Source organism: Pleurodeles waltl, chromosome 3_2 (genome assembly GCF_031143425.1).
Source record: "Pleurodeles waltl isolate 20211129_DDA chromosome 3_2, aPleWal1.hap1.20221129, whole genome shotgun sequence".
In the NCBI taxonomy this organism is placed as follows: Eukaryota; Metazoa; Chordata; class Amphibia; order Caudata; family Salamandridae; genus Pleurodeles; species Pleurodeles waltl.
This window is the reverse complement of record NC_090441.1, coordinates 82862689-82888006: the sequence shown is the minus strand read 5'-3', so window position 1 is coordinate 82888006 and position 25318 is coordinate 82862689. Positions and strand designations below refer to the sequence as shown.

Sequence of the window (25318 nt, the reverse complement as noted above, 5' to 3'; positions counted from 1 at the left end):
AAATGCGCTTTTAAAGTGCCGTGCGCGTTGTGGCCCCTCCTCCAGGCACTGGGGCTTTGGTCAAAGTTCCAAAGCGTGCTAGGAGATGTAGTCCCACCCCAGCAGGTCAAAGTAAGTGAACTTGGCGTTCAGTTCAAGTAAACTTTAAGACTTGAGCTTGGCCTCCAGCACGAGACGCTAGTGATAGGTCTCCATGCCATGTTATGAAAAGAGACGAAGGGTTTGCTTTCAAGGGTGTTTTTAATGCATTTTTCTGTGGCAGAAAGTATTTTGTTATGTTTTTTGTTTTTAGAAAAGGCTTTGGTCTAGCAGTGAAGGAAATACAAGAAAAATATTTTCAAGTATGGTGGGAAAAAGACTGGTATTTAAACATTCACGTCAATAGTAAGGGACCTTGAAAAGGTCATAACTTCTAAAAAGCATAATTAAATCACAGAGAGACAATAAAACCATGGTAAAATTACTTTATTTCTGTTTCCATGTAAAGTCGATATGACTCCAGGTGGGAGAAATAATGTAGATGCAAGCAATAAATATAAAAAGCTTAGAAGGTCTCGACCAGCCTGTTCCATAACTGCAGCACCCAGATTGTGTTTTCTGCATTGTTTCCAGAAGCTAGATCTGTGTTTCGTAAACAAACTGAGTTTCAAAGGTTTACAATTCAAACTAATATACAATATCACCTCTACCCCTGACGTTTCTTGATCTGTAGTCAGATGTTCATTCAGAATGCAGGCACTTGTGAGTCTGGTCCCAGCCCGTCTATCACTGATGCACCCTGTTGTGCTCACTTCATGTGGGCAGCAGAAAGTTACAAATGGCTGTGATGAACAGTGATGGCTGATCTGCATGAACCCAGTGTCCAGCATCAGGGATATACTGGATGTCCGCCTCAGGAAATAGGCGCTCAATTTCAGGGTAATCTTCTGAACTAAAATGTAAATAAAAAGGTAAGCATGCATACAAAGCATATGGCTGACAAAGACGTAAAAAGGAGTATAAAGGTAACATGAGAAGAAAATATATGCGCACAAAGAGACAAGTACACTTGAGCACAATAACAAACGAGACATGACCCACTTTTTTGCAACACCACTCTGAATGTTGTTCCCTCATCAGACAATAAAAAGCCCTCACTCTTACCATCTAAAATTGATTTTTTATAAACTTCTAATTCAAACCAGAACCTTATTCTAAATGGTGGTATCTGCTACAGGCCCATCTTCTATTGCATATAGGTCATCCACAACACAAGTGTTGCTTGAGGGTCAAATAAATTGTGAATAACCACCATGGGCTATCCACAACTGAGCACCCAGTACAGGTATCTAAAATATCAATTTCGTAGGTCATACCCTGTCCCAAGGATAGAACACTTCCCCTCTCCCACTGGTTGTACACGGATAATAGATGTTTTTTTCCTGCTCTGTGACCAGATGTAAAGAGTAGCAGTTTAGCAATAGTAAATATTCCTGGACTGCACCACCGCTGATCCATAATTCAGTCCAGTTTTCCTGACAAGAATAGTACTATGGCTACTTCGAATTGATATTGCGAAGATCTGCTAGGGATAGACGATGAGGGTATCCGTGTTATCCCACCACATCTCTGACCCCTTTACATCATCTAGATAAAATAAATATTTAGACCTAACAATTATAAAAAAAACTCATTAATAATTTCTTGTTGCCATGCCAAACCACAAAACACTTTATTTTTAACCCTTCTTAAACATTTTTGAAAATGTCCCCATTTTGTTTTCATTTTTTGAGACATAAGAAAATTAGGGCTCTGAGCTTTGGTGGGTGGGCCACCGAGCGATTGGAGTTACAGAGGCGCTGGTGGTCGGTTGGTAGCCTTTTTTTCTTTTACTAAATCCACTCCAGATGAGAATGAAGGAAGTAGCTTGGGAAAAACAAATAATATTTATGAATCCGACATATGACAAAATCTCAGCCATTTCGTCTTTGTACAAAGATCTATGGAACACATCCTGGCAGTAAGCATGACCTTTAGGTTCTCTGAGGGAAAGTCTGAGAGCATGCCTATACATTAAATGTATCTGTGCAGGGCGGTCAGGACAGGTCTCCATGCCCTGGGCAACCATGGAAGTATTGCACCTTGCCTCTCAATCTCCAGGAAATAAGCACTACTGCAAGCTCACTGAATCGAAAAGCTTTCACACTTAGGAGCTAGAGATGGCAAGCCGTCAAGGCTTACTCTTGAGTGGTGATGTAAGATTAGATCTGTTAACGTTAAAGAACACGCAATAAATGGATTGTCCAGTATGGGCTGGAACTATGAAATGAACACAAAATTTTAATTGACCAAAACCTTCAAAATGCTTGTGAAATAATAAGCGCTCAGTTGAATAGGTTTCAATTTAGAACTCATATTGTGGGTCCTCTGTTGCAGACTGCAAGCTTAAATCAAATGTACCTGTTCCAATAAGAGGAGGGGAAAACCCACAAGTTCACAACCGTATATGTGCAGCTGCTAGTCTTGCTGGCACAATTATTTAAGAGTGACATTGACATTTTTAGTAGTTTTCTGGGGGGATGTCCAAACAAGGCACATAACAGCTGCCACGCTGCCAAAGATCAGGTGATAACAATAGGAACACCAAATGGTGGGAAATCACTGGAGTCATGTGGAGGTGTCCATAACAAGGGCATAAGTAGCGCTGGAAGCAATTCTTGGGGACTGGGTCAATCCAGCTCGGTCTGTACACAACAGCACAGGATGTGTCACGGGTGGTGCGGCAGTTCGGCAGACAATCAGCTGCCTGCAAGATAATCAGAGGAGGGCCATCATGCACCCAGGGAGCATGGACAAAGGCACGAAGAGCGCATTGTAATATGACCAAAAAGTAGTGGTTTGCCCTAGAGGCTCACAGGTTCTTTCTTCCCTGTGATTTGTGGTCCGGAGCACTAAAGCAGATGTACTGTTTTCTCACAGAGAGACAATCTGAGGAGTCTAATAAAGAAGTTCTGTCCTGGTGTGATCCGTCTTGGGCAGGGTGGGCGGTAAAAACAGCTCTGCGATCTGGAGCAGAATACTCAACATAGGAAGCTTGGCTTCAAGGCTCCAAGCCTTTATAGTTCACAGGGGTGGGTTTGGTCATGTACCCAGCACGGGGCAATCTACCTCCTTCAAAAGTAACGGCGGCAGAATGTTTTTTTCTCCAGTCCTGTGGTCTAACCTAGTACTTGAAAGAGGGTAATAGAGTTCTTGCCCTGGTCCAAAATTGTCTTTATATCAGTGCACAGAGCTTGGCTGAAGTATAATGTGAACGGATATTCCGGTCTCCATGACCAGCTTGTTTCCAAAGTTAGTCAAAGCTGGATGCTAGTGTTAGGCAAACTACCAACTTATTTCTAGCCCCACACTTCTTGAGAGGGAGCCATCCAAATTCAAGGTGTAGTTTATGGTTTGATCTCATGGTAATGAGGCATCTTTTGCTGATTAGAGTGTTTCAAAATCCACTGTGACAGCTGCTATCCTGTAATATTTAATGGGCATGAGAACCCGTCCGGATGAACCTCACATATGCAGAAATTGTTCTGGAGGCTTCTGCTCCCCTGCCAGAGATGACCAGAAAGTTCAGAAATTGGAGACACAGTAAACTTTATGATGAAATCATCGGCGTCGCACACCTAAATATGCACATCCAGTATGTAGATTCAAAACTACAAGCAGAAGCGTACTAATCTTCCCCAATCTGCCAGCCACTCTGACATTTAAAAATATTCTGCAGTCAAGCACAAATGCAAAACACCATGCACCCAACACAACTTAAAGGAGGTCATTCCTCTTCCTCCCTCGCCCTACCACACAACAGTAAATCATGCAACACAGTTGCCTGAAAGCTGGAAAATGTCCAAAAGCATAATCAATCACACCAAAGAACATTAACTTAGCAAGATCTACTTCTACTGATTTCTTGATAGTGCGCAGAGTCCACTATTCCAGAAGTGGCAGCCGTGCATTCTCAGTCGAGGCGCCAGCACTTTGCAAAAATTGGTTGCACAATCGCAAATGGGCATGCACTTGATTCCATTTTCGTAAACCTTTGAATAGCTGGCTTTATTCCCACTGGATAAATGTAGCTCTTACTGTGATTTCCTTAGTGCAAGGAAACCTTTTAGGTAATTAGGTAGATCGCTTTAGAAATCTATTTTACGTTACATTACCTATCCTTGGGGCAAACGTATTGAATTGGAGATACTGTTTTCCTATAGCAAATCTCAAGTATTGCCTGCATGCTAAAAGTACTTGAATGTATATTGTTTCCTGCAGAATTGTGATGCATATACCCAGCCTACTGTCTTTGGAGCACAAGTGATCATGGAAGATCAGCCTTCCAAATTTTTCCCTACCCCTCTGTACAATTCTTTGAGGATCCCATTCCTCGATCTGTTCTCTTTTCAGCATCTTATTCTTCATAGTGCTTTCTTTTTGGTACTTCATCACCTGGAATGTAATTAATTTTAGATATTTATTTTAGGAACTGCTTCCACAGTATTCCTGACACATGCCGTGTAAGCTTCTTGATTATGAGAATGAGATGAGATGAAGCTAGACCAGCATCCACCTGTGAAACATCTGTTGGAAATATAGACACTAAAAGCTATAGCCTAATGCCACAATTTGGCCTAATCTAGTGTCCTGCCAGTACATACATGTAATAGGTTATGAGGGCCAGCTCCAGCAGCCTTATTATTTGTCAAAAAATTCCTTAGTATTTATCAGAGCCTGCCCTAATGGTTCTTTATTATTGTCCCATAACCAAGATCAGGCACCACCGGAGAAGCAGGAAGTTCTCACTGTGACCTTTAGGAACCTTACTTCAAATAGCTGTCTACTACTGTGTTGCCTTTCTGAGTCTGGCTAAAAGGAAGGATTTTGATTCAGGCATATCAAAGTTCACAAAATGGAGCAGACAATGCTCCAGCAAAAGGAGGCATATGGAATCTACAATGCAATGCAATCTATCCATCCTCCTTTACAGCTTCTCCATGAACAATAAGGCTCTTGGGGCCTTTCTTTGCCAGAGAGAGGCCACAGAAGAACATTTTATAATGGATTCTCCTCTCCAACGTCTGGACCCAGACTGTGATCCCTCTGAAGAAGACGTGGACCACAGAGTAAGATACATTCAAGGAACCTAACTACCAGAGGTAGTTTAGTATCTATGAAACAAATGTCCCTACTGGATCCAGTAGTCCAGGAAGAGGACTTCTCGCAGTACAGGTGTAAGGTACCTGATTCTCTTCAACATAACGCCATCAGGGATGTGTTTTCTCGTGAATGGTCAGACATTGAAATGTTCAGTTTCCTGAGGGTCCTGTCCAGAAGATATCTTTTGGAAGGATTTCAGGATGTGTTTCCTCTTACAGTTAAAGTTGGCTCACTAATATCAGGCCATTCTTTTAAAGGGACAATCTTTTCAGAAGAAGAAAGCTCTTCTGATGTCACTGATTAATGTGTAGGAGCTCTTCCAAAATCGTATGAGGTTTCCAATTACACACTGAGAACATGAACTTACGTTTCCTATGCTGTATAATCAATTTTAAGAAAAATTCCGTCTTTAGTAGACAATATGCAACAAGGAAAGGACTGCACATATCACCTGTCAATAATGGAACATGGCAAGTTCCTTTTGGATATCTTTTGATGGTTTATGTGCAGCAGCTTTGGTAGCATGAGCAACAATATTGGCAAAACATCATATCTGGATAAGGTCATAGAAGTCTGAGAATTCCCCAAAAACATTGTTGAGCCATCTTTCTTTTTCTGGCTCAAAATATGCTTAGTTCTCAGTTGGAGGAGCTGGTAAAAAAGTCAGCAGAGGCTCGTAGATTGCTGGGACCATGTCGACAGCTTCAAACAGTAAGAGGTTTTGGGTTTTGACTTGCATTTGGTCCTCAAGCATCTACATCCAAGCGAGCCTATCAGTCATTTTGGGGAAGAGGTTGAGGACCGGGCACCTCCTTTCCCTGGAGCAAACCATCATCTCTCCCTCTGCCTCCTCTTATTGGTTTAAAATCCTCACTATGTCATGATAGTAGGCGGCAGGCTTTTGGATTTCTGGCAGCCCCCAATGTCCAACTCTTGGATTCTACAAATAGTAAGGGAAAAGGGTTATCAGATCGCCTTCCTAACTCCTCCACCAAACTGTTTTTCTGTCAACACACTGTCTCAACAATGCCAGACTCGTCTCTGGCTGAAAAAGGAATTCAAGACATATTGGGCAAGGGGGAGTAATCCAAGTTCTGGAAGAAGAAAAAGGTCAAGGATGGTATTTCCTGCCCCTACTAGTGCAAACATCTTCAGTACCTTCAATACCTAAGGTTTTATTTTGCTGTGGGACAGCATCTACAATTCAGAGTGCTTCCGTTTGGACTAGCATCCGCACCATGGTTTTTCACAAAGGTTTAATCTTCTCTGGTTGGTAATCTGCATTCTCTGGGTTTATTTGTTTGACCTTACTTGGAAGATTGGTTAATTTGTGCCTCTTTTTCTGTGTGGGGTGAAAGCAGTTCAGCTGGTGTTTTGAACAGAACAAAATCTCACCTATTGCTGGTGCAGAATCTCCACTTCATATGAGTTTTGTTCAGGATAAAATCTAGGTTATGCCTTTCTGCATCAGTCAAAACAGGAGAAATTGATGTTACGTGGCAGATCTCTTCTTTACACTGTTGAGAAGGAGTCTCTGGTGAGACAGTAATTGATATTCCAGGGGACATGGTGGCTACCTTAATGTTGGACCATTGGGCTTGTCTACACCTCTATCTGCCTCATCTCCCACTGAGAGCCGAAGTTAAGAGACTACAACAGGATGGTTTCCATATTTCAGTCAGTGACTAGATGATTCCAATGGCGGTTGGATTACCCATGTGTGGCCAAAGAAATTTGATTATCTCCTCCTTTTCCCCTTGTAGTAAATACAGATGCCAGTATCAGCGGGTGAGAAGACACTCTGCAGGATCAGTCAGTCCAGGGTCACTGTTCGACCTTAGAAGGGAGGCCTTATTCCAACTAGAAGGAGTCATTAGTAGCTTACAGAGTTTTGCTATCCTTTGCTCCTTCCCTCGGAGGCCATGCAATTTAAATCCAAACAGACAACTAGGGGCCACATCTACGATCACTACATTTTGTGAGTTCCTAATTACAACTTTATGTGACTCGCAATAAAGAACACGCAAAATGCGATGTACAACAGTGTCACTGACACTGTTTGCGATTCCCAAATGGGTCACAAGGGACCAGCCTCATCAATTTTGATGAGGCAGGTCACAATTTGCGACCCATTGGGAATGGCCTGCATTCACAGGGATGGTGGTCTATTGGGGGCAGCAGACCACCATGTCTGTGATTGCTTTTTTTAAAATGATTTTTTTTTTTAAATCACTTGGACAGTTCTAGGGTTTCCAGCTTAGTGGGCTTGATTAGGATCTAAGTAGAGAGAAATCTATTTTCACTGACTGTGGTCTGTTTCCCAGGGACTGAGACTGGGCATGAAGACAGATTGAGTTGTGTGTTCCCGAGCTCTTTGACCATGACCCTTTGCCCCTTCTTCTTCAGAAAATCCTGAGGAGGTTTGAAACACCATGGCTGGGTGTGTTTGAATCACAGGAGAATGCTCTTATAACAAACCTTTTCACCCTGCAAATTTGTCCTCAAGATTGGGAAGTAAATGTCTTAAGCATCTGGTAGTCGAAAGGGCTTATTTATGCATTCGCTCCCTTCACTTTTTTCAGCACAGCCCTTCCCAAAATCAGGAACAAGAGTGTGGAAGTCCTGTGAATGTCTAAGCCTGGTGTCATAGGCCTTGGTTTTCTCTATGATGTATGGGGTTATTGTTTCTTGCTATTTATATCTGCTGTTGTCAAAGTTTGTTTCTTGGAATAGTATTTGTATGGAATTTAGACTGTACTATTGACTGCTCCCCTTGTGGGCCTTACTGATGTTTCCTGAATAAACTACTCTATTTAAAACTTTTCAACTCTTGCTCATGTGCTCACTGGAAAATGTCACTACACTCTATTCAGGAATCAGCCTTCTTGGGTATTCCCTATTCATCCATCTCTTCTGAGCTTTTCCTGTCTTCCAGAAAAATCCCTTCTTCACATGTCCCATGGGGGGAAGGGAGAGAGGGAGCAGTGGCGGTTTTAAATTGAAATGCGGAGGACAAAAGCCCCAAGCTGTTCTGCTGAGGTGACCCAGTATATCCAAACCTCCGGAAGGCAGAGTATGCTAAACTATTATGCTAGACAATGGATGAACGTTAGTACATCATTTAGTTCTAGAGGTGTTCCTCCCCAACCTTGTGAAGGAGGAAGATCTTGTAATTTTTTGCATGATGGCTTTCTTTTGGGACGTATTGTTTCTACTTTTTAGACAGTTTCAGAGGGGCTTTACATGAGGTGTCATTTTAACATTTGTTGCTCTGGCTTCTCATCTTTAAAACTGTTTCTCTTAAAAATGCTAGTCATCCACCCTTGTGGGACTTGCCTCTGGTCCTGAATTCTCCGCAGGCAGATCCTCTTTGAACCCTTCGTGTCGGTTTCTACACTATTTCCTACTTTGTAAGTTGTTTTTTAGTATCAGTTTGCTCTGGGAGAAGATTGGCTCAGATTGGTGTCCTGTTATCCTTAGACCCTTTTATTAGTTTTTTTTTAGGACAAAGTGGTTTAAGAATGGCCACCTCTTTTGTGACAAAAGTGGCATCTTCTTTTAATTTTTTTCAGGACTTGGTTATTGCAGTTTTCTTCCCTCTCTCTATTCACAACAGGAAACCTTGAGGCATTCCTTTGATCTCCTTAGGGCACTCTCTATCTCTATGAACAGGACAGCTTTTTACGTAAGGTAGATTTTCCATTCTGATTGCAGATTGGCTTAGCTAATTGGGTCAACTTCCTTCCACACCTACCTTGAGAAGCTGGGTAAAGGATTCTACTTCTATTGCTTATCTGAAAGCGTATTGTTTTCTTCCTTCTTCTATTCAGGGTCACACTATGAGGGGAATGGCCACCTCAAAAGCAGTTTTTCAATCAATCAATCAATCAATCAATCATGGTTTTTGTAGAGCACACCTAATCATACATTAGTCTCTCAAGGCACTGGGGGGGGGGGAGGTGGAGGGGCAGGAAGAGTGGGTTCAGTTGAAGAGCCAGGTCTTGAGGTCCTTCTTGAATTGAGGTACGGAGGGTGATTGCTTGAGGTATAGCAGAAGAGTGTTCCAGCTGCATTCTTGCATATCCTTGGAGTAGTGGCAAGGGCAGTTGGGCAGATCGGAGGTGTCTGGTGGGCATGTGGAAGGTTAGGCGATGGTTGAGGTACGCGGGTATGATGTTGTGAAGGGCCTTGTATGCGTGCATGAGGAGCTTGAAGGTTATTCTTTTGTTGATCAGGAGCCAGTGAAGCTCCCTCAGGTGACCAGAGATGTGGCTGTGGCGGGGACATCCAAGATGAGTCTCACAGAGGCGTTCTGGATTCTCTGCAGTTTCTTTTCGAGTGGTGCAGGCATAGAGTGCGTTGCCGTAGTTTAATTTGCTGGTGACGAGCTCTTGGGTGACTGTTCTCCTGGACTCGATCAGGATCCACTTGAAGATCTTTTGGAGCAGGCATACTGTGTGAAAATATAAAGAAGAGACAGCGATGACTTGGTGGTTCATTGACAGCAAGGAGTTGAGGATGATGCCGAGGTTGTGTGCGTGGTCGTGGTCGGTGGGTGTGGGGCGAGTTCTAACTGCTGAGGGTCACCATGAGTCTTCCCAGGCGGAGGTGGAACCCAGGATGAGGACCTCGGTCTTTTAAGTGTGCCGTCCTGGAAAATATTTGTGCAGCAGCAACTTGAGCCTTTTTTCACACATAATTGTATCTAATTATAGATTGGGGATGGGAAAGGATGGTTCTTCTTCATTTGGGACAGCAGTTTGGAATTCTATTCAGTAACAGATTCTCTGTATTTTTTCTGTGTATGATAAAACCTCCCTTGGTGTAGCACAATCTGTGTATTCGTGATTCTCAATTCAATAAGTACACAGGAGCCTGCACAAAAGGAATACTCGAGGATCCAAGATAGCGGCCGGTAGATCCTGCTGATTCGGACCAGCTTTCCAGCCCGCCCACTCGTCTACGGCTGCCACGTCGGCTTTCGCTGTTCGGCTGCGCACGCCATGATTGCAGGCAGTCCTGGAGCAATGGCTGTGTTTTCCGGGCAGCAAGCGGTACGATTGTTGGGAGGGCAGTGCGCGGCAAGGGGTGCCTTGCACTGCTTAGCTCGGCTCGCGGCTGCCCAAGCCATGCTGGGGCGGTCTCTGTCCTGCTTGTTGTTTGCGGGTTGCTGTACCCTCATTGGAGTCACGGCACTGTTTGGCTGGCTCTTAATGGTGCCCAAAGCTACAAAGACTCCCCGGACGCTACAGGGGAAGCCCAGCCTGGAGGCCACCGTGGTGAGGAGAGAGAAAAAAACAGCTCGCTGCCCCTCTAAAAGATCGAACTGGCGCTCAGGGAAAAGGAGCACAGCAAGGTGCGCCAGCTATGGAAAAACCATCGGGAAATGCTGCACAGGTCCCTGCAATGTTTAAACAAATAGGGAAGATAAAACGGACACCTCCCCCAAAAGGAACTATGTAATGATCGAGCTGGGCCCTCGGAGGATAACGGCGACCAGACACTCTCTACAGGAAAGGTGGCCAGAGGGACGGACAGTCTGGATGAGACAAGTATGACCCTAAAAAAAGTGGTAAGGAGGGGTGTCCCCTGTGGGACATTGATATGACAAACTTCAGGCTGCTGAGTGAGGGGAACACTGAGCTGAGAGAGACCAGTAGCGGTGCAGGGACCTGCAGCTTAACTCAAAATGAGACACTACAAGAGATCGCAAACCCCCCCCACCCCAACATCCAAATTTAAAGCATTGATCTCCAGTTATAGGGGGAAGGAGGATAAGCTATTGGGGGCTAAAGAACAGGCTGGGGCCCACTCGCTGGAACTTATTTACCGTACTATGGTACATAACCATGAACAAGCTAAAAAATAGAGCAGGAAGGCTAAAATTGCGAACAGACAACTACCGTCTTCTATTAAAAGAGTGGTAAAGGCCTGTCAGGATATAAGTACTCGTATTACCTCAATGGATACTCGCTCTGATGCGCTGGAGACAGAGGTTAAGGCTACAGCTACACAAACGGCCATGCAGAGACAGCTGATTTTGGATATGTAGTGGAAACTAGAGGATGCAGAGAACCGCCAGTGGCGGAACAATCTCAGGATTTTGGGCATAGCATAGGGCCTGGAGGGGCAAGACACCAGGGCCTACATAGTGTCGTTATTTAAGAAAGCTTTCCCAGATCTTCTTGAATGGAACTGGGAGACAGAGATTCAGAGAGCACATCCATTTCCACTGTTTAAAAAAAAAGCAAATATCTGATATCAGTGGAGGACAGAACTATCCAAAGCCATTATTATATACTTTTGTAAATTCTTGCTGCGGCAGATAGTGTTTGAAAAAACCAGGCCCAACTTAAAGGCAAATGTAGAGGGAGTATCTTTTTTTTTCAAGACCAGACTTTGCACATGCTACAGTAGAGAGACGGTGGCGGTTGAGGCAGTTGATTGCACCTTTTCAGGAGGCAGGGGCAGAAGCGTATCTTCTAAGCCCCGCTCGGTTAAAACTCATCTACAAATCAACGACACTGACCTTTGTGTCTGAAATTAAAGCAGGGAAATATTTTCAGCAATTAAGAAGCAGCAATAGTGGTGGAAATTAAGTTGATCTATGGGTCTGGGTGATTAGGGGAGGGGGGTTGAAATTTTACTATGGAATGATGTTTTTGTCTAAACGGAGGCTGCTTTTTTGTATTGTGTGTTTTCTTTTTTTTTTCTTCTTCTTGTCCTTTTCTTCTACCTTGATTGCTGCTAGTGTGATAGGTGGGAACTGTTGTGGTGGAGAAGAATTTTGATTATGTTAGTTTTATTAGCGGGCTGGGCTGGTGAGGTGGACGACTTCCATCTTACAGTCCTAGTGGCCTGGCGATCCTATTTGCAGGGTTATGGGTAGGTGGGTGGGATAGGGAGGGGAGGGCTGGTTTTGAGGGGTCGGGGTCGGGACTGATCAGGGAGGGGGGGAGAGGGCGTAAAATGACACACAGTGGGGAGGACGGCAACAATGCTAGGGGTTTCTTTTACGCAGAATTTGAAAAGATCATGTGGTTGGCCCAGGGAGGGTATGAGAGAAGATGGATAAAATATGGGTCAGGAAAGTAAAATGCGTATAACTACAGTGAATGTCTGTGGGCTCAATGATGGTAAAAAACACCATCTGGTAAGGGAAGCCTTCAAGGCCGATAATATTTGTATGCAGGAGACACATATTGTAGGTGTGCAGAAGCATTTGATGGAATTTCCTGGATGGAAGCTAGTGGCAGATACAAACCAGAACACTACTACTAGAGGGGTGGCCATACTTACACAAATTATGTCCCTAGTGGTTGTAAAACAGTTTACGGATAAATCGGGTTGGGTGGTTCTGCTGGAATGTCTGGCTAAAGGGTCCAAATTCACAATTTGCTCAATTTACGGATCAAATGTGGATGATCCGGAAATTCTGGACTTAGTTAACACAGTAATCATATCTTGGGCAACCCCAATTGTAATATGTGAAGACTTTAACATACATTTGGATAACGAAACACCCATTCAAGAGCAAATGACATACAGGGGTAGAAAAACCAAAGTTTTTCTGGCACTCCAGACATTAGTATTAAATTATGGACTGATTGATGCTTGGCAGAGGTGCAGGCCGCTAGAACCAGGCCCTACCTTTTTCTCTTTTCCGCATAATAAGTCAGTTAGGCTGGATTATTTTTTTGTGTCAGCATCTCTGCAAAAGGGGTTATGGATTGAGATATCCCAGAATTATATTGGATCATAATCCGTTGGTTTTGGTGGTGGATCTAGGGAAGGAAGGGCCACAAGTTAAGTCTTGGTCTTTCGATAGAGCACTACTAGCAGACCCAGTGTATGTAAAACTAAATAAAAGTCTGGATCCCGGAGTTTTTTTTAGATAAATCGGGGTACTCCCCCTTGCCATATAGTATGGGATACGTTTAAAGCTGCTGTTAGAGGGGAAACCCTGAGGTACGCAGTGAGTAAAGAGAGATTGCACACTGAACAATTAAAGCTAATACAGATAAAGCTGACCGCAGCTGAGCAACAACTGGGGGAGGCGATGGGGAGCAAGGGAGAGATTTCAGATAGATACATTAAATAACCGTTACAAAAGCAGATGCCATAAAGATCTATATGGAAACGGCAACTGCTACATTTTGTCATATCGGCAAGAATGCTATGAATATAGCAAGAAAGTTGGTAAGCAGTTGGCCTTAAAATAAGACAGAAGCTAACTCGTGGCAGCATTAGCACACCTGGGAATGAAGAAGGGCAATTAGTTAGCAGTGGCCCTGAAATTCTAGAACTATTTAGACGGTTTTATCAAAAACTTTACTCACAAGAAGGGCATCTCCAGCAGGAGGAAATGCTCTTAAATATGGTGAATATTCCGCTGGGACAGCTGCAGGAGGGAGATAAGAGTGAGCTGGAAGCCCCTGTGACAGCCAAGGAAATTGGCATAGCAATCAGCGCTCTGGCAAGTGGCAAAGCAATCGGGGTAGATCAGATTCCACTTGAGTTCTATAAAACCTTTCTTTTAGAATTATGGAAGGAACTACTCAGTTTATTTCTTGAAATACAGACAGGGTCCCCACAACCGACTTCATGGGAAGAGGCTAAGATAACAGTCTTTTTGAAAAAAGACAAGGAGCCGCATCTACTGGCTTCATATCGCCCGATTTCTTTAATTAACAGTGACGGCAAAATTTATGCCAAGGTACTGGCTAGTCGATTAAGCTCAGTGATTTCTAATCTTGTATCTCCGTGGCAGCACAGGTTTATCCCTGGAAAAGGCACAGCAGATCATATCAGACGTGTTATTACACTGTTGGGACGCCAGGGCTGTGGCTAAGCTCCCAATGGCAGTTATACTGCTTGACGCGGAAAAAGCATTTGACCGGGTCCATTGGTCCTTCCTATGGACAATCCTGCGTAAAAATAATATCGGCCCTGGGTTTATTAAGGCGATTCAGCAGCTTTATCATAACCCTACCTCCACTATGCAAGTAGCAGGGTTAAAATCATCTCCCATTATTATTCAGAGAGGTACACAGCAGGATTGTCCATGTTCACCTTTGCTGTTTGCCCCATATATCGACCCTTTGATTAGGAAATTGCTTACCAATAAGCTGATCAGCCCAGTGGAATTGATAGGGGGCAGCACAAAAATACTCGCCTATGCAGATGATATTGCGGTCGTTACAACTGACCACACGTCCGCTTTAAAGGAAATAGAATATGAGGCTGCACGGTTTGGAATGGTGTCCGGTTATTTACTGAATAAACCTAAATGTCAAATACTAGCTAATGGCTGGACAATCTTTGAGGATGAGCGCAAAAGGACTCAGGTCCAATATCTGGGAGTCAAGCTGATGGCTAACCTTGATTAGATAGTAGAAATAAACCTGGCCCCGGTTTTAACAAAGGCCAAGAAGAACCTGTACCGTATCAATAATTTACAACTCTTGCTGATGGGATGCTGTAATGTGATTAAAATGAACTTTCTACCTAAAGTGCTTTACTTTTTTAGAACTATACCATTAGAAATTGGGCAGGAATGGTTTAAACAAATGGAAGGGCTGACTAGTAATTTTATATGGTCCTACACCAAAGGCTTTTTGCTATTTAACGCTTCCAAGGGAGAGGGGGGATGGGCTCTCCCTAACTTCAAATTATATTATCTGGCGGCTGTATTACAATATGCACAGACACTATATTTTATGGATAGAACTATGCAAGACACTCTTCCCTCAATCTATACACTAATTTTGGGTAAGGAGGCTGAGGTAGTCTTCCTACGAATTTTAGAACCTAGCTACTACAAGAAGGTTAAATTTAAAACTATCAGATCTGCTTTTAAGGTATGGGCGCAGGTTAAGCGCAAAATAGGCATGGGGTGGGTTTGCTACTATACACCGCTCTGGAACCCACCTATGTTTCCAGAGATTTTCAAAGATAGGTATTGTACAAGATGGGCTAGTTGCGGGATTCAGAAAGTGGGGGACTTTTTTTTTCGAGGGTGGTCATATAAAGGCGTTTGAGGATTTAAATGTAGAGTTTGTCTTAGAAAGCAGAGACTTTTTTAAGTTCTTGAAGATTAGGAATTTTTTATTAACTACAGTTAAACACAACCCGTGCGGGGGTAGGATCAAGCTGATGGAGGCTGTGGGTAAATCCATAGGCTGTACTATTAGGAACTTGTACCCGCTCCTTCTAGATTCAGTATAGGATGATGTGGCACTGCTTGTTAAGAAATGGGAATTGCAGGTAGGCGCTAATGAGTCTGCAGTTTTTGAATCCATATATATGGCGCAGAATGTCTTATTGTCGGCTGGCCCACAAGCCCAGCATTGCAAGATTTTGAACACTTTATATTATACCGGCTAAGATTGCCAGCTGGCGAAAAAGAGATGGTAACACCTGTCCGCGATGTGGAAGCTCGGAGGCAGATCTTTGCCATATGTTTATTAATTGCGGGAAACTGTCAAGGCTTATTAATGAAATATCTGAATTTTTGAAGAAAGTTCTGAAACAGAATATTAATTTAACACCTCAACTGGTGCTGCTGGGGGTAGACAAGTCTGTCTGTAAGAACCAATCAAGATACATTTTGTTCTTGGCAATGTCTGTACTACGTGGATATGTTGCGTCTGATTGGCGGGAATCTGACCCTCCGTCTTGGAATCAATGGATTACGCAGCTCTTATCTGCATATCATCTGGAATACTGTTTATATTGTATAAAGGGTGCCGCGTCTAGGAAAAAAGGTTCCAGAATTTAAGTACCATTGTGCTCATGGCTTCAGGGACCTGAGAGTGGATTGATAGAAAAACCAGGCTGCTAATGAATTTTCCCACTTTTTTTACATGAACATTTACCTACTCTGTATATAAAATTGTCTAATAATTGATATTTGAGATATATGTATTGATCATGATGTCTTTTCTGTGATGAAATTATATACTGCTGTGTGTCCAATAAAATAAAGGAAAAAAAAAAAAAAAAGTACACAATATACATTTTCTTCGCTTGGATATCTGCACATGCTTGTAAGGATTATGAGGAGGAAGACTATGACGGAGTAATTAAGGTTATTAATAAATAATTCTGGCAACGATCTCTAATCAGGCCCACAAGCCAGTCACATTTAACAATTTCTCTGGAACATTGGAAGTCAGTGGCACAAGAAACAAGCATCCGTATCCATGAAAAATTTCCAGCTGCAGAAAAAAGAATTGCAGAGAAATTGTGGGCCATAATCTTCCACTACTCATTTAATTTTCTCATTATTATTTTGAAGGCCTTAAGTCCAACAGTGATTATTATTAGGACTAGAGGTAATTTTTCAGGAGCCACATCAAGATGCTGTTATAAATGTCTGTGATTTAAAATTCTCCAACCAACGGGCAAATGGTAATTAAACATTTCAGAATATTTACTGGTATAAAAATGTAATAGCTTGATGGGGTACGGAATGAGGGGCAAAAGTGAATACCAAACATTGGAATAGCAAGGAGGCAGAGAAGTGTGAGAGGCAGCAGAACTCTGAATAGCAGCAGAAATACAGTAGATTACAGTAACAGTGTGGGTAAATAGCAGAGGTGTGAGACAGCAGCAGTACGTGCAGAGGCAAGCATATGCCGCAACACAATAGTGAGAGGGATAAGTTACTTACCTGTAATTCTAGTTCTCTTCCAGGGTAATCCTCATCAAAGTCATAGCACTGAATTATTCCCGCCCGCGTGCGGGGAGCCCGAAGCACATAACACCTACACATATAAATATACATATATATATATATATATATATATATATAAATATAAATGAATATACATACACATGCAGCCTATGTCATGAAGTTAAATAAAATGTCTAATGTTTGTTAAGTTTTCTTTTAATAAATGTGAAAAAGTACTACAGAATGTTTGAAACTCAGAAAGAAAGGAGACATAGATAACAGTACCATGATTTATTGAACAGAAAACTGTAATAAAAAGCACAGACATTTTTAGCCAATAGGCTGCATTCAGATTAACATGGTAACGCAAATAAATGGCACAATGCCTTCAAGGGCTCAGAGATCTCAAGTATCCCACCATGCCTCAGAGGTCAGAGAAAGGTGACAGTTAGGTGGCAGTTAGATCAGTTCTTTTTAACAGTGAAGTGAAGAAGGAAAAAACTCCACTTAAACATGAACTGCTGTATGCGAGGTTCATCCGGGGAGGTGGGAGGGTTGCTTATGACTTTGATGAGGATTACCCTGAAAGAAAACTAGGCTTACAGGTAATTAAAGTATCCTTCTCTTCCAGGGGATCCTCATCAATAGTCATAAGCACTAAATAGAGTAGCAAGCCCACCCCATACCCCTGTGGACAAAGCTAGAGTAAGCTACAGCAATCGACCAGTTCATTTAAACAGGATTCATAACCAGTCCTGTCCCACTTGGGTGTCTGCTCTAGTATCTGCATCGAGACAGTAGTGTCTTGTGAATGTGTGTACCAATCTCCATGTTGCTGCTTTGCAGATTTCGGAGATGGGCACATTTTTCAGAAGAGCTATTGTTGCTGTCTTGCCCCTGGTAGAATGGGTTTTGGTCCTGGCAGTCAATTGCTTATTAGCCAACTGATAGGTAAACACAATGCAAGAGACTATCCATCTAGAGATTGTTTGCTTGGAAGCAGCCATGCCTGTTCTCATTGGTCCATAGTTCACAAATAAATGATCAGATTGTCTAGTGTCTTTCGTTTTATCCAAATAGAAATTTTTAACTCTTTTTAGATCTAAAGAGTGTAGAGCTCTTTCTGCTGCGGATGGTGTAGGAAGTTGGCTCTGTATGTGCTATTTCAAAGTAAGGAATAGCATGCACAGAGTCCAAGGGTTCCCCTTAGAGGTAAAATAGTGGTAAAAATAGATAATACTAATGCTCTATTTTGTGGTAGTGTGGTCGAGCAGTAGGCTTATCCAAGGAGTAGTGTTAAGCATTTGTTGTACATACACATAGACAATAAATGAGGTACACACACTCAGAGACAAATCCAGCCAATAGGTTTTTGTTATAGAAAAATATCTTTTCTTAGTTTATTTTAAGAACCACAGGTTCAAATTCTACATGTAATAGCTCATTCGAAAGGTATTGCAGGTAAGTACTTTAGGAACTTCAAATCATAAAAATTGCATGTATACTTTTCAAGTTATTCACAAATAGCTGTTTTAAAAGTGGACACTTAGTGCAATTTTCACAGTTCCTGGGGGAGGTAAGTTTTTGTTAGTTTTACCAGGTAAGTAGGACACTTACAGGGTTCAGTTCTTGGTCCAAGGTAGCCCACCGTTGGGGGTTCAGAGCAACCCCAAAGTCACCACACCAGCAGCTCAGGGCCGGTCAGGTGCAGAGTTCAAAGTGGTGCCCAAAACACATAGGCTAGAATGGAGAGAAGGGGGTGCCCCGGTTCCGGTCTGCTTGCAGGTAAGTACCCGCGTCTTCGGAGGGCAGACCAGGGGGGTTTTGTAGGGCACCGGGGGGGACACAAGTCCACACAGAAATTTCACCCTCAGCAGCGCGGGGGCGGCCGGGTGCAGTGTAGAAACAAGCGTCGGGTTTGTAATGTTAGTCTATGAGAGATCTCGGGATCTCTTCAGCGCTGCAGGCAGGCAAGGGGGGGATTCCTCGGGGAAACCTCCACTTGGGCAAGGGAGAGGGACTCCTGGGGGTCACTTCTCCAGTGAAAGTCCGGTCCTTCAGGTCCTGGGGGCTGCGGGTGCAGGGTCTCTCCCAGGCGTCGGGACTTTAGGTTCAAAGAGTCGCGGTCAGGGGAAGCCTCGGGATTCCCTCTGCAGGCGGCGCTGTGGGGGCTCAGGGGGGACAGGTTTTGGTACTCACAGTATCAGAGTAGTCCTGGGGTCCCTCCTGAGGTGTTGGATCGCCACCAGCCGAGTCGGGGTCGCCGGGTGCAGTGTTGCAAGTCTCACGCTTCTTGCGGGGAGCTTGCAGGGTTCTTTAAAGCTGCTGGAAACGAAGTTGCAGCTTTTCTTGGAGCAGGTCCGCTGTCCTCGGGAGTTTCTTGTCTTTTCGAAGCAGGGGCAGTCCTCAGAGGATGTCGAGGTCGCTGGTCCCTTCGGAAGGCGTCGCTGGAGCAGGATCTTTGGAAGGCAGGAGACAGGCCGGTGAGTTTCTGGAGCCAAGGCAGTTGTCGTCTTCTGGTCTTCCGCTGCAGGGGTTTTCAGCTGGGCAGTCCTTCTTCTTGTTGCAGGAATCTAATTTTCTAGGGTTCAGGGTAGCCCTTAAATACTAAATTTAAGGGCGTGTTTAGGTCTGGGGGGTTAGTAGCCAATGGCTACTAGCCCTGAGGGTGGGTACACCCTCTTTGTGCCTCCTCCCAAGGGGAGGGGGTCACAATCCTAACCCTATTGGGGGAATCCTCCATCTGCAAGATGGAGGATTTCTAAAAGTTAGAGTCACCTCAGCTCAGGACACCTTAGGGGCTGTCCTGACTGGCCAGAGACTCCTCCTTGTTATTCTCATTATTTTCTCCGGCCTTGCCGCCAAAAGTGGGGCCTGGCCGGAGGGGGCGGGCAACTCCACTAGCTGGAGTGTCCTGCTGGGTTGGCACAAAGGAGGTGAGCCTTTGAGGCTCACCGCCAGGTGTGACAATTCCTGCCTGGGGGAGGTGTTAGCATCTCCACCCAGTGCAGGCTTTGTTACTGGCCTCAGAGTGACAAAGGCACTCTCCCCATGGGGCCAGCAACATGTCTCGGTTTGTGGCAGGCTGCTAAAACTAGTCAGCCTACACAGATAGTCGGTTAAGTTTCAGGGGGCACCTCTAAGGTGCCCTCTGGGGTGTATTTTACAATAAAATGTACACTGGCATCAGTGTGCATTTATTGTGCTGAGAAGTTTGATACCAAACTTCCCAGTTTTCAGTGTAGCCATTATGGTGCTGTGGAGTTCGTGTTTGACAGACTCCCAGACCATATACTCTTATGGCTACCCTGCACTTACAATGTCTAAGGTTTTGTTTAGACACTGTAGGGGTACCATGCTCATGCACTGGTACCCTCACCTATGGTATAGTGCACCCTGCCTTAGGGCTGTAAGGCCTGCTAGAGGGGTGTCTTACCTATACTGCATAGGCAGTGAGAGGCTGGCATGGCACCCTGAGGGGAGTGCCATGTCGACTTACTCGTTTTGTCCTCACTAGCACACACAAGCTGGCAAGCAGTGTGTCTGTGCTGAGTGAGAGGTCTCCAGGGTGGCATAAGACATGCTGCAGCCCTTAGAGACCTTCCTTGGCATCAGGGCCCTTGGTACTAGAAGTACCAGTTACAAGGGACTTATCTGGATGCCAGGGTCTGCCAATTGTGGATACAAAAGTACAGGTTAGGGAAAGAACACTGGTGCTGGGGCCTGGTTAGCAGGCCTCAGCACACTTTCAATTGTAAACATAGCATCAGCAAAGGCAAAAAGTCAGGGGGCAACCATGCCAAGGAGGCATTTCCTTACACAACCCCCCCCCAAACGAAAGAGGATGAGACTAACCTTTCCCAAGAGAGTCTTCATTTTCTAAGTGGAAGAACCTGGAAAGGCCATCTGCATTGGCATGGGCAGTCCCAGGTCTGTGTTCCACTATAAAGTCCATTCCCTGTAGGGAGATGGACCACCTCAACAGTTTAGGATTTTCACCTTTCATTTGCATCAGCCATTTGAGAGGTCTGTGGTCAGTTTGAACTAGGAAGTGAGTCCCAAAGAGGTATGGTCTCAGCTTCTTCAGGGACCAAACCACAGCAAAGGCCTCCCTCTCAATGGCACTCCAACGCTGCTCCCTGGGGAGTAACCTCCTGCTAATGAAAGCAACAGGCTGGTCAAGGCCATCATCATTTGTTTGGGACAAAACTGCCCCTATCCCACGTTCAGAGGCATCAGTCTGCACAATGAACTGCTTAGAATAATCTGGAGCTTTGAGAACTGGTGCTGAGCACATTGCCTGTTTCAGGGTGTCAAAGGCCTGTTGGCATTCCACAGTCCAGTTCACTTTCTTGGGCATTTTCTTGGAGGTGAGTTCAGTGAGGGCTGTCACAATGGATCCATATCCCTTCACAAACCTCCTGTAATACCCAGTCAAGCCAAGGAATGCCCTGACTTGAGTCTGGGTTTTTGGAGCTACCCAGTCCAGAATAGTCTGGATCTTGGGTTGGAGTGGCTGAACTTGGCCTCCACCTACAAGGTGTCCCAAGTAAACCACAGTTCCCTGCCCTATCTGGCATTTGGATGCCTTGATAGAGAGGCCTGCAGATTGCAGAGCCTTCAAAACCTTCTTCAGGTGGACCAGGTGATCCTGCCAGGTGGAGCTAAAGACAGCAATATCATCAAGATAAGCTGTGCTAAAGGACTCCAAGCCAGCAAGGACTTGATTCACCAACCTTTGGAAGGTGGCAGGGGCATTCTTTAAACCAAAGGGCATAACAGTAAACTGATAATGCCCATCAGGTGTGGAGAATGCTGTCTTTTCTTTTGCTCCAGGTGCCATTTTTATTTGCCAGTACCCTGCTGTCAAGTCAAAGGTACTGAGAAATTTGGCAGCACCTAATTTATCAATGAGCTCATCAGCTCTTGGAATTGGATGGGCATCTGTCTTGGTGACAGAATTGAGCCCTCTGTAGTCCACACAAAACCTCATCTCTTTCTTTCCATCTTTGGTGTGAGGTTTGGGGACTAAGACCACTGGGCTAGCCCAGGGGCTGTCAGAGCGCTCAATTACTCCCAATTCCAGCATCTTGTGGACTTCCACTTTGATGCTTTCCTTAACATGGTCAGATTGTCTAAAGATTTTGTTCTTGACAGGCATGCTGTCTCCTGTGTCCACATCATGGGTACACAGGTGTGTCTGACCAGGGGTTAAGGAGAAGAGTTCAGGAAACTGTTGTAGGACTCTCCTACAATCAGCTTGCTGTTGGCCAGAGAGGGTGTCTGAGTAGATCACTCCATCTACTGTGCCATCTTTTGGGTCTGATGACAGAAGATCAGGGAGAGGTTCACTCTCTGCCTCCTGATCCTCATCTGTTACCATCAACAGATTCACATCAGCCCTGTCATGGAAGAGCTTAAGGCGGTTCACATGGATCACCCTCTTGGGGCTCCTGCTTGTGCCCAGGTCCACCAAGTAGGTGACCTGACTCTTCCTCTCTAGTACTGGGTAAGGGCCACTCCATTTGTCCTGGAGTGCCCTGGGAGCCACAGGCTCCAGAACCCAGACTTTCTGCCCTGGTTGGAACTCAACCAGTGCAGCCTTTTGGTCATACCAAAACTTCTGGAGCTGTTGGCTGGCCTCAAGGTTTTTGGTTGCCTTTTCCATGTACTCTGCCATTCTAGAGCGAAGGCCAAGTACATAGTCCACTATGTCCTGTTTAGGCTCATGGAGAGGTCTCTCCCAGCCTTCTTTAACAAGGGCAAGTGGTCCCCTTACAGGATGACCAAACAGAAGTTCAAAGGGTGAGAATCCTACTCCCTTCTGTGGCACCTCTCTGTAAGCGAAAAGCAGACATGGCAAGAGGACATCCCATCTCCTTTTGAGCTTTTCTGGGAGCCCCATGATCATGCCTTTTAATGTCTTGTTGAATCTCTCAACCAAGCCATTAGTTTGTGGATGGTATGGTGTAGTGAATTTATAAGTCACTCCACACTCATTCCACATGTGCTTTAGGTATGCTGACATGAAGTTGGTACCTCTGTCAGACACCACCTCCTTAGGGAAACCCACTCTGGTAAAGATACCAATGAGGGCCTTGGCTACTGCAGGGGCAGTAGTCGACCTAAGGGGAATAGCTTCAGGATACCTGGTAGCATGATCCACTACTACCAGGATATACATATTTCCTGAGGCTGTGGGAGGTTCCAGTGGACCAACTATGTCCACACCCACTCTTTCAAAGGGCACCCCCACCACTGGAAGTGGAATGAGGGGGGCCTTTGGATGCCCACCTGTCTTACCACTGGCTTGACAGGTGGGGCAGGAGAGGCAAAACTCCTTAACCATGTTGGACATATTGGGCCAGTAGAAGTGGTTGACTAACCTCTCCCACGTCTTGGTTTGTCCCAAATGTCCAGCAAGGGGAATGTCATGGGCCAATGTTAGGATGAACTCTCTGAACAGCTGAGGCACTACCACTCTCCTAGTGGCACCAGGTTTGGGGTCTCTGGCCTCAGTGTACAGGAGTCCATCTTCCCAATAGACCCTATGCGTTCCATTTTTCTTGCCTTTGGACTCTTCAGCAGCTTGCTGCCTAAGGCCTTCAAGAGAGGGACAGGTTTCTTGTCCCTTACACAGCTCCTCCCTGGAGGGTCCCCCTGGGCCTAAGAGCTCAACCTGGTAAGGTTCAAGCTCCAAAGGCTCAGTTCCCTCAGAGGGCAGAACTTCTTCCTGAGAAGAGAGGTTCCCTTTCTTTTGCTGTGTTGCAGTTGGTTTCCCAACTGACTTTCCTGTTCTCTTGGTAGGCTGGGCCATTTTTCCAGACTCCAGCTCTACTTTTTCACCCTGTGCCTTGCATTGTGCTCTTGTTTTCACACACACCAGTTCAGGGATACCCAGCATTGCTGCATGGGTTTTTAGTTCTACCTCAGCCCATGCTGAGGACTCCAGGTCATTTCCAAGCAGACAGTCCACTGGGATATTTGAGGAGACCACCACCTGTTTCAGGCCATTGACCCCTCCCCATTCTAAAGTAACCATTGCCATGGGATGTACTTTTCTCTGATTGTCAGCGTTGGTGACTGTGTAAGTTTTTCCAGTCAGGTATTGGCCAGGGGAAACCAGTTTCTCTGTCACCATGGTGACACTGGCACCTGTATCCCTCAGGCCCTCTATTCTAGTCCCATTAATTAAGAGTTGCTGTCTGTATTTTTGCATGTTAGGCGGCCAGACAGCTAGTGTGGCTAAATCCACCCCACCCTCAGAAACTAGAGTAGCTTCAGTGTGGACCCTGATTTGCTCTGGGCACACTGTTGATCCCACTTGGAGACTAGCCATACCAGTGTTACCTGGATGGGAGTTTGGAGTGGAACCTTTCTTGGGACAGGCCTTGTCTCCAGTTTGGTGTCCATGCTGTTTACAGCTATGACACCAGGCCTTTTTGGGATCAAAGTTTTTACCCTTGTACCCATTGTTTTGTGAAGAGGCTCTGGGCCCACCCTCCTGTGCAGGTTTTTGGGGGCCTGTAGAAGACTCTTTACTATTTTTAGTTTTGGTTGTCTCATCACCCTTCCCCTGGGGAGTCTTTGTGACCCCTTTCTTTTGGTCACCCCCTGTTGAAGTCTTGGACACCCTTGTCTTGACCCAATGGTCCGCCTTCTTTCCCAATTCTTGGGGAGAAATTGGTCCTAGGTCTACCAGATGCTGATGCAGTTTATCATTGAAACAATTACTTAATAGGTGTTCTTTCACAAATAAATTGTACAGCCCATCATAATTACTTACACCACTGCCTTGAATCCAACCATCTAGTGTTTTCACTGAGTAGTCTACAAAGTCAACCCAGGTCTGGCTCGAGGATTTTTGAGCCCCCCTGAATCTAATCCTATACTCCTCAGTGGAGAATCCAAAGCCCTCAATCAGGGTACCCTTCATGAGGTCATAAGATTCTGCATCTTGTCCAGAGAGTGTGAGGAGTCTATCCCTACATTTTTGTAGGGCACCGGGGGGGACACAAGTCCACACAGAAATTTCACCCTCAGCAGCGCGGGGGCGGCCGGGTGCAGTGTAGAAACAAGCGTCGGGTTTGTAATGTTAGTCTATGAGAGATCTCGGGATCTCTTCAGCGCTGCAGGCAGGCAAGGGGGGGATTCCTCGGGGAAACCTCCACTTGGGCAAGGGAGAGGGACTCCTGGGGGTCACTTCTCCAGTGAAAGTCCGGTCCTTCAGGTCCTGGGGGCTGCGGGTGCAGGGTCTCTCCCAGGCGTCGGGACTTTAGGTTCAAAGAGTCGCGGTCAGGGGAAGCCTCGGGATTCCCTCTGCAGGCGGCGCTGTGGGGGCTCAGGGGGGACAGGTTTTGGTACTCACAGTATCAGAGTAGTCCTGGGGTCCCTCCTGAGGTGTTGGATCGCCACCAGCCGAGTCGGGGTCGCCGGGTGCAGTGTTGCAAGTCTCACGCT

The 25318-nt window shown here is 45.1% G+C and overlaps 1 protein-coding gene across 4 annotated transcripts in view; it reads right to left on the bottom strand.

Moving 5' to 3' along the window:
- Positions 1 to 410: 410 nt before the first annotated feature.
- The window catches only part of ABHD11 (abhydrolase domain containing 11), a 134851-nt gene continuing 109943 nt past the window's right edge, over positions 411 to 25318 (bottom strand). For 3 of the 4 annotated variants that reach the window (XM_069226841.1, XM_069226843.1, XM_069226842.1), the window contains exon 7: positions 411 to 931. In XM_069226841.1, coding sequence (XP_069082942.1) covers positions 426 to 931 — 506 coding nt within the window. In that variant the 3' untranslated portion in view covers positions 411 to 425. The remainder of the gene's footprint in view (positions 932 to 25318) is intronic. The other variant, XM_069226845.1, reaches the window with a different exon arrangement.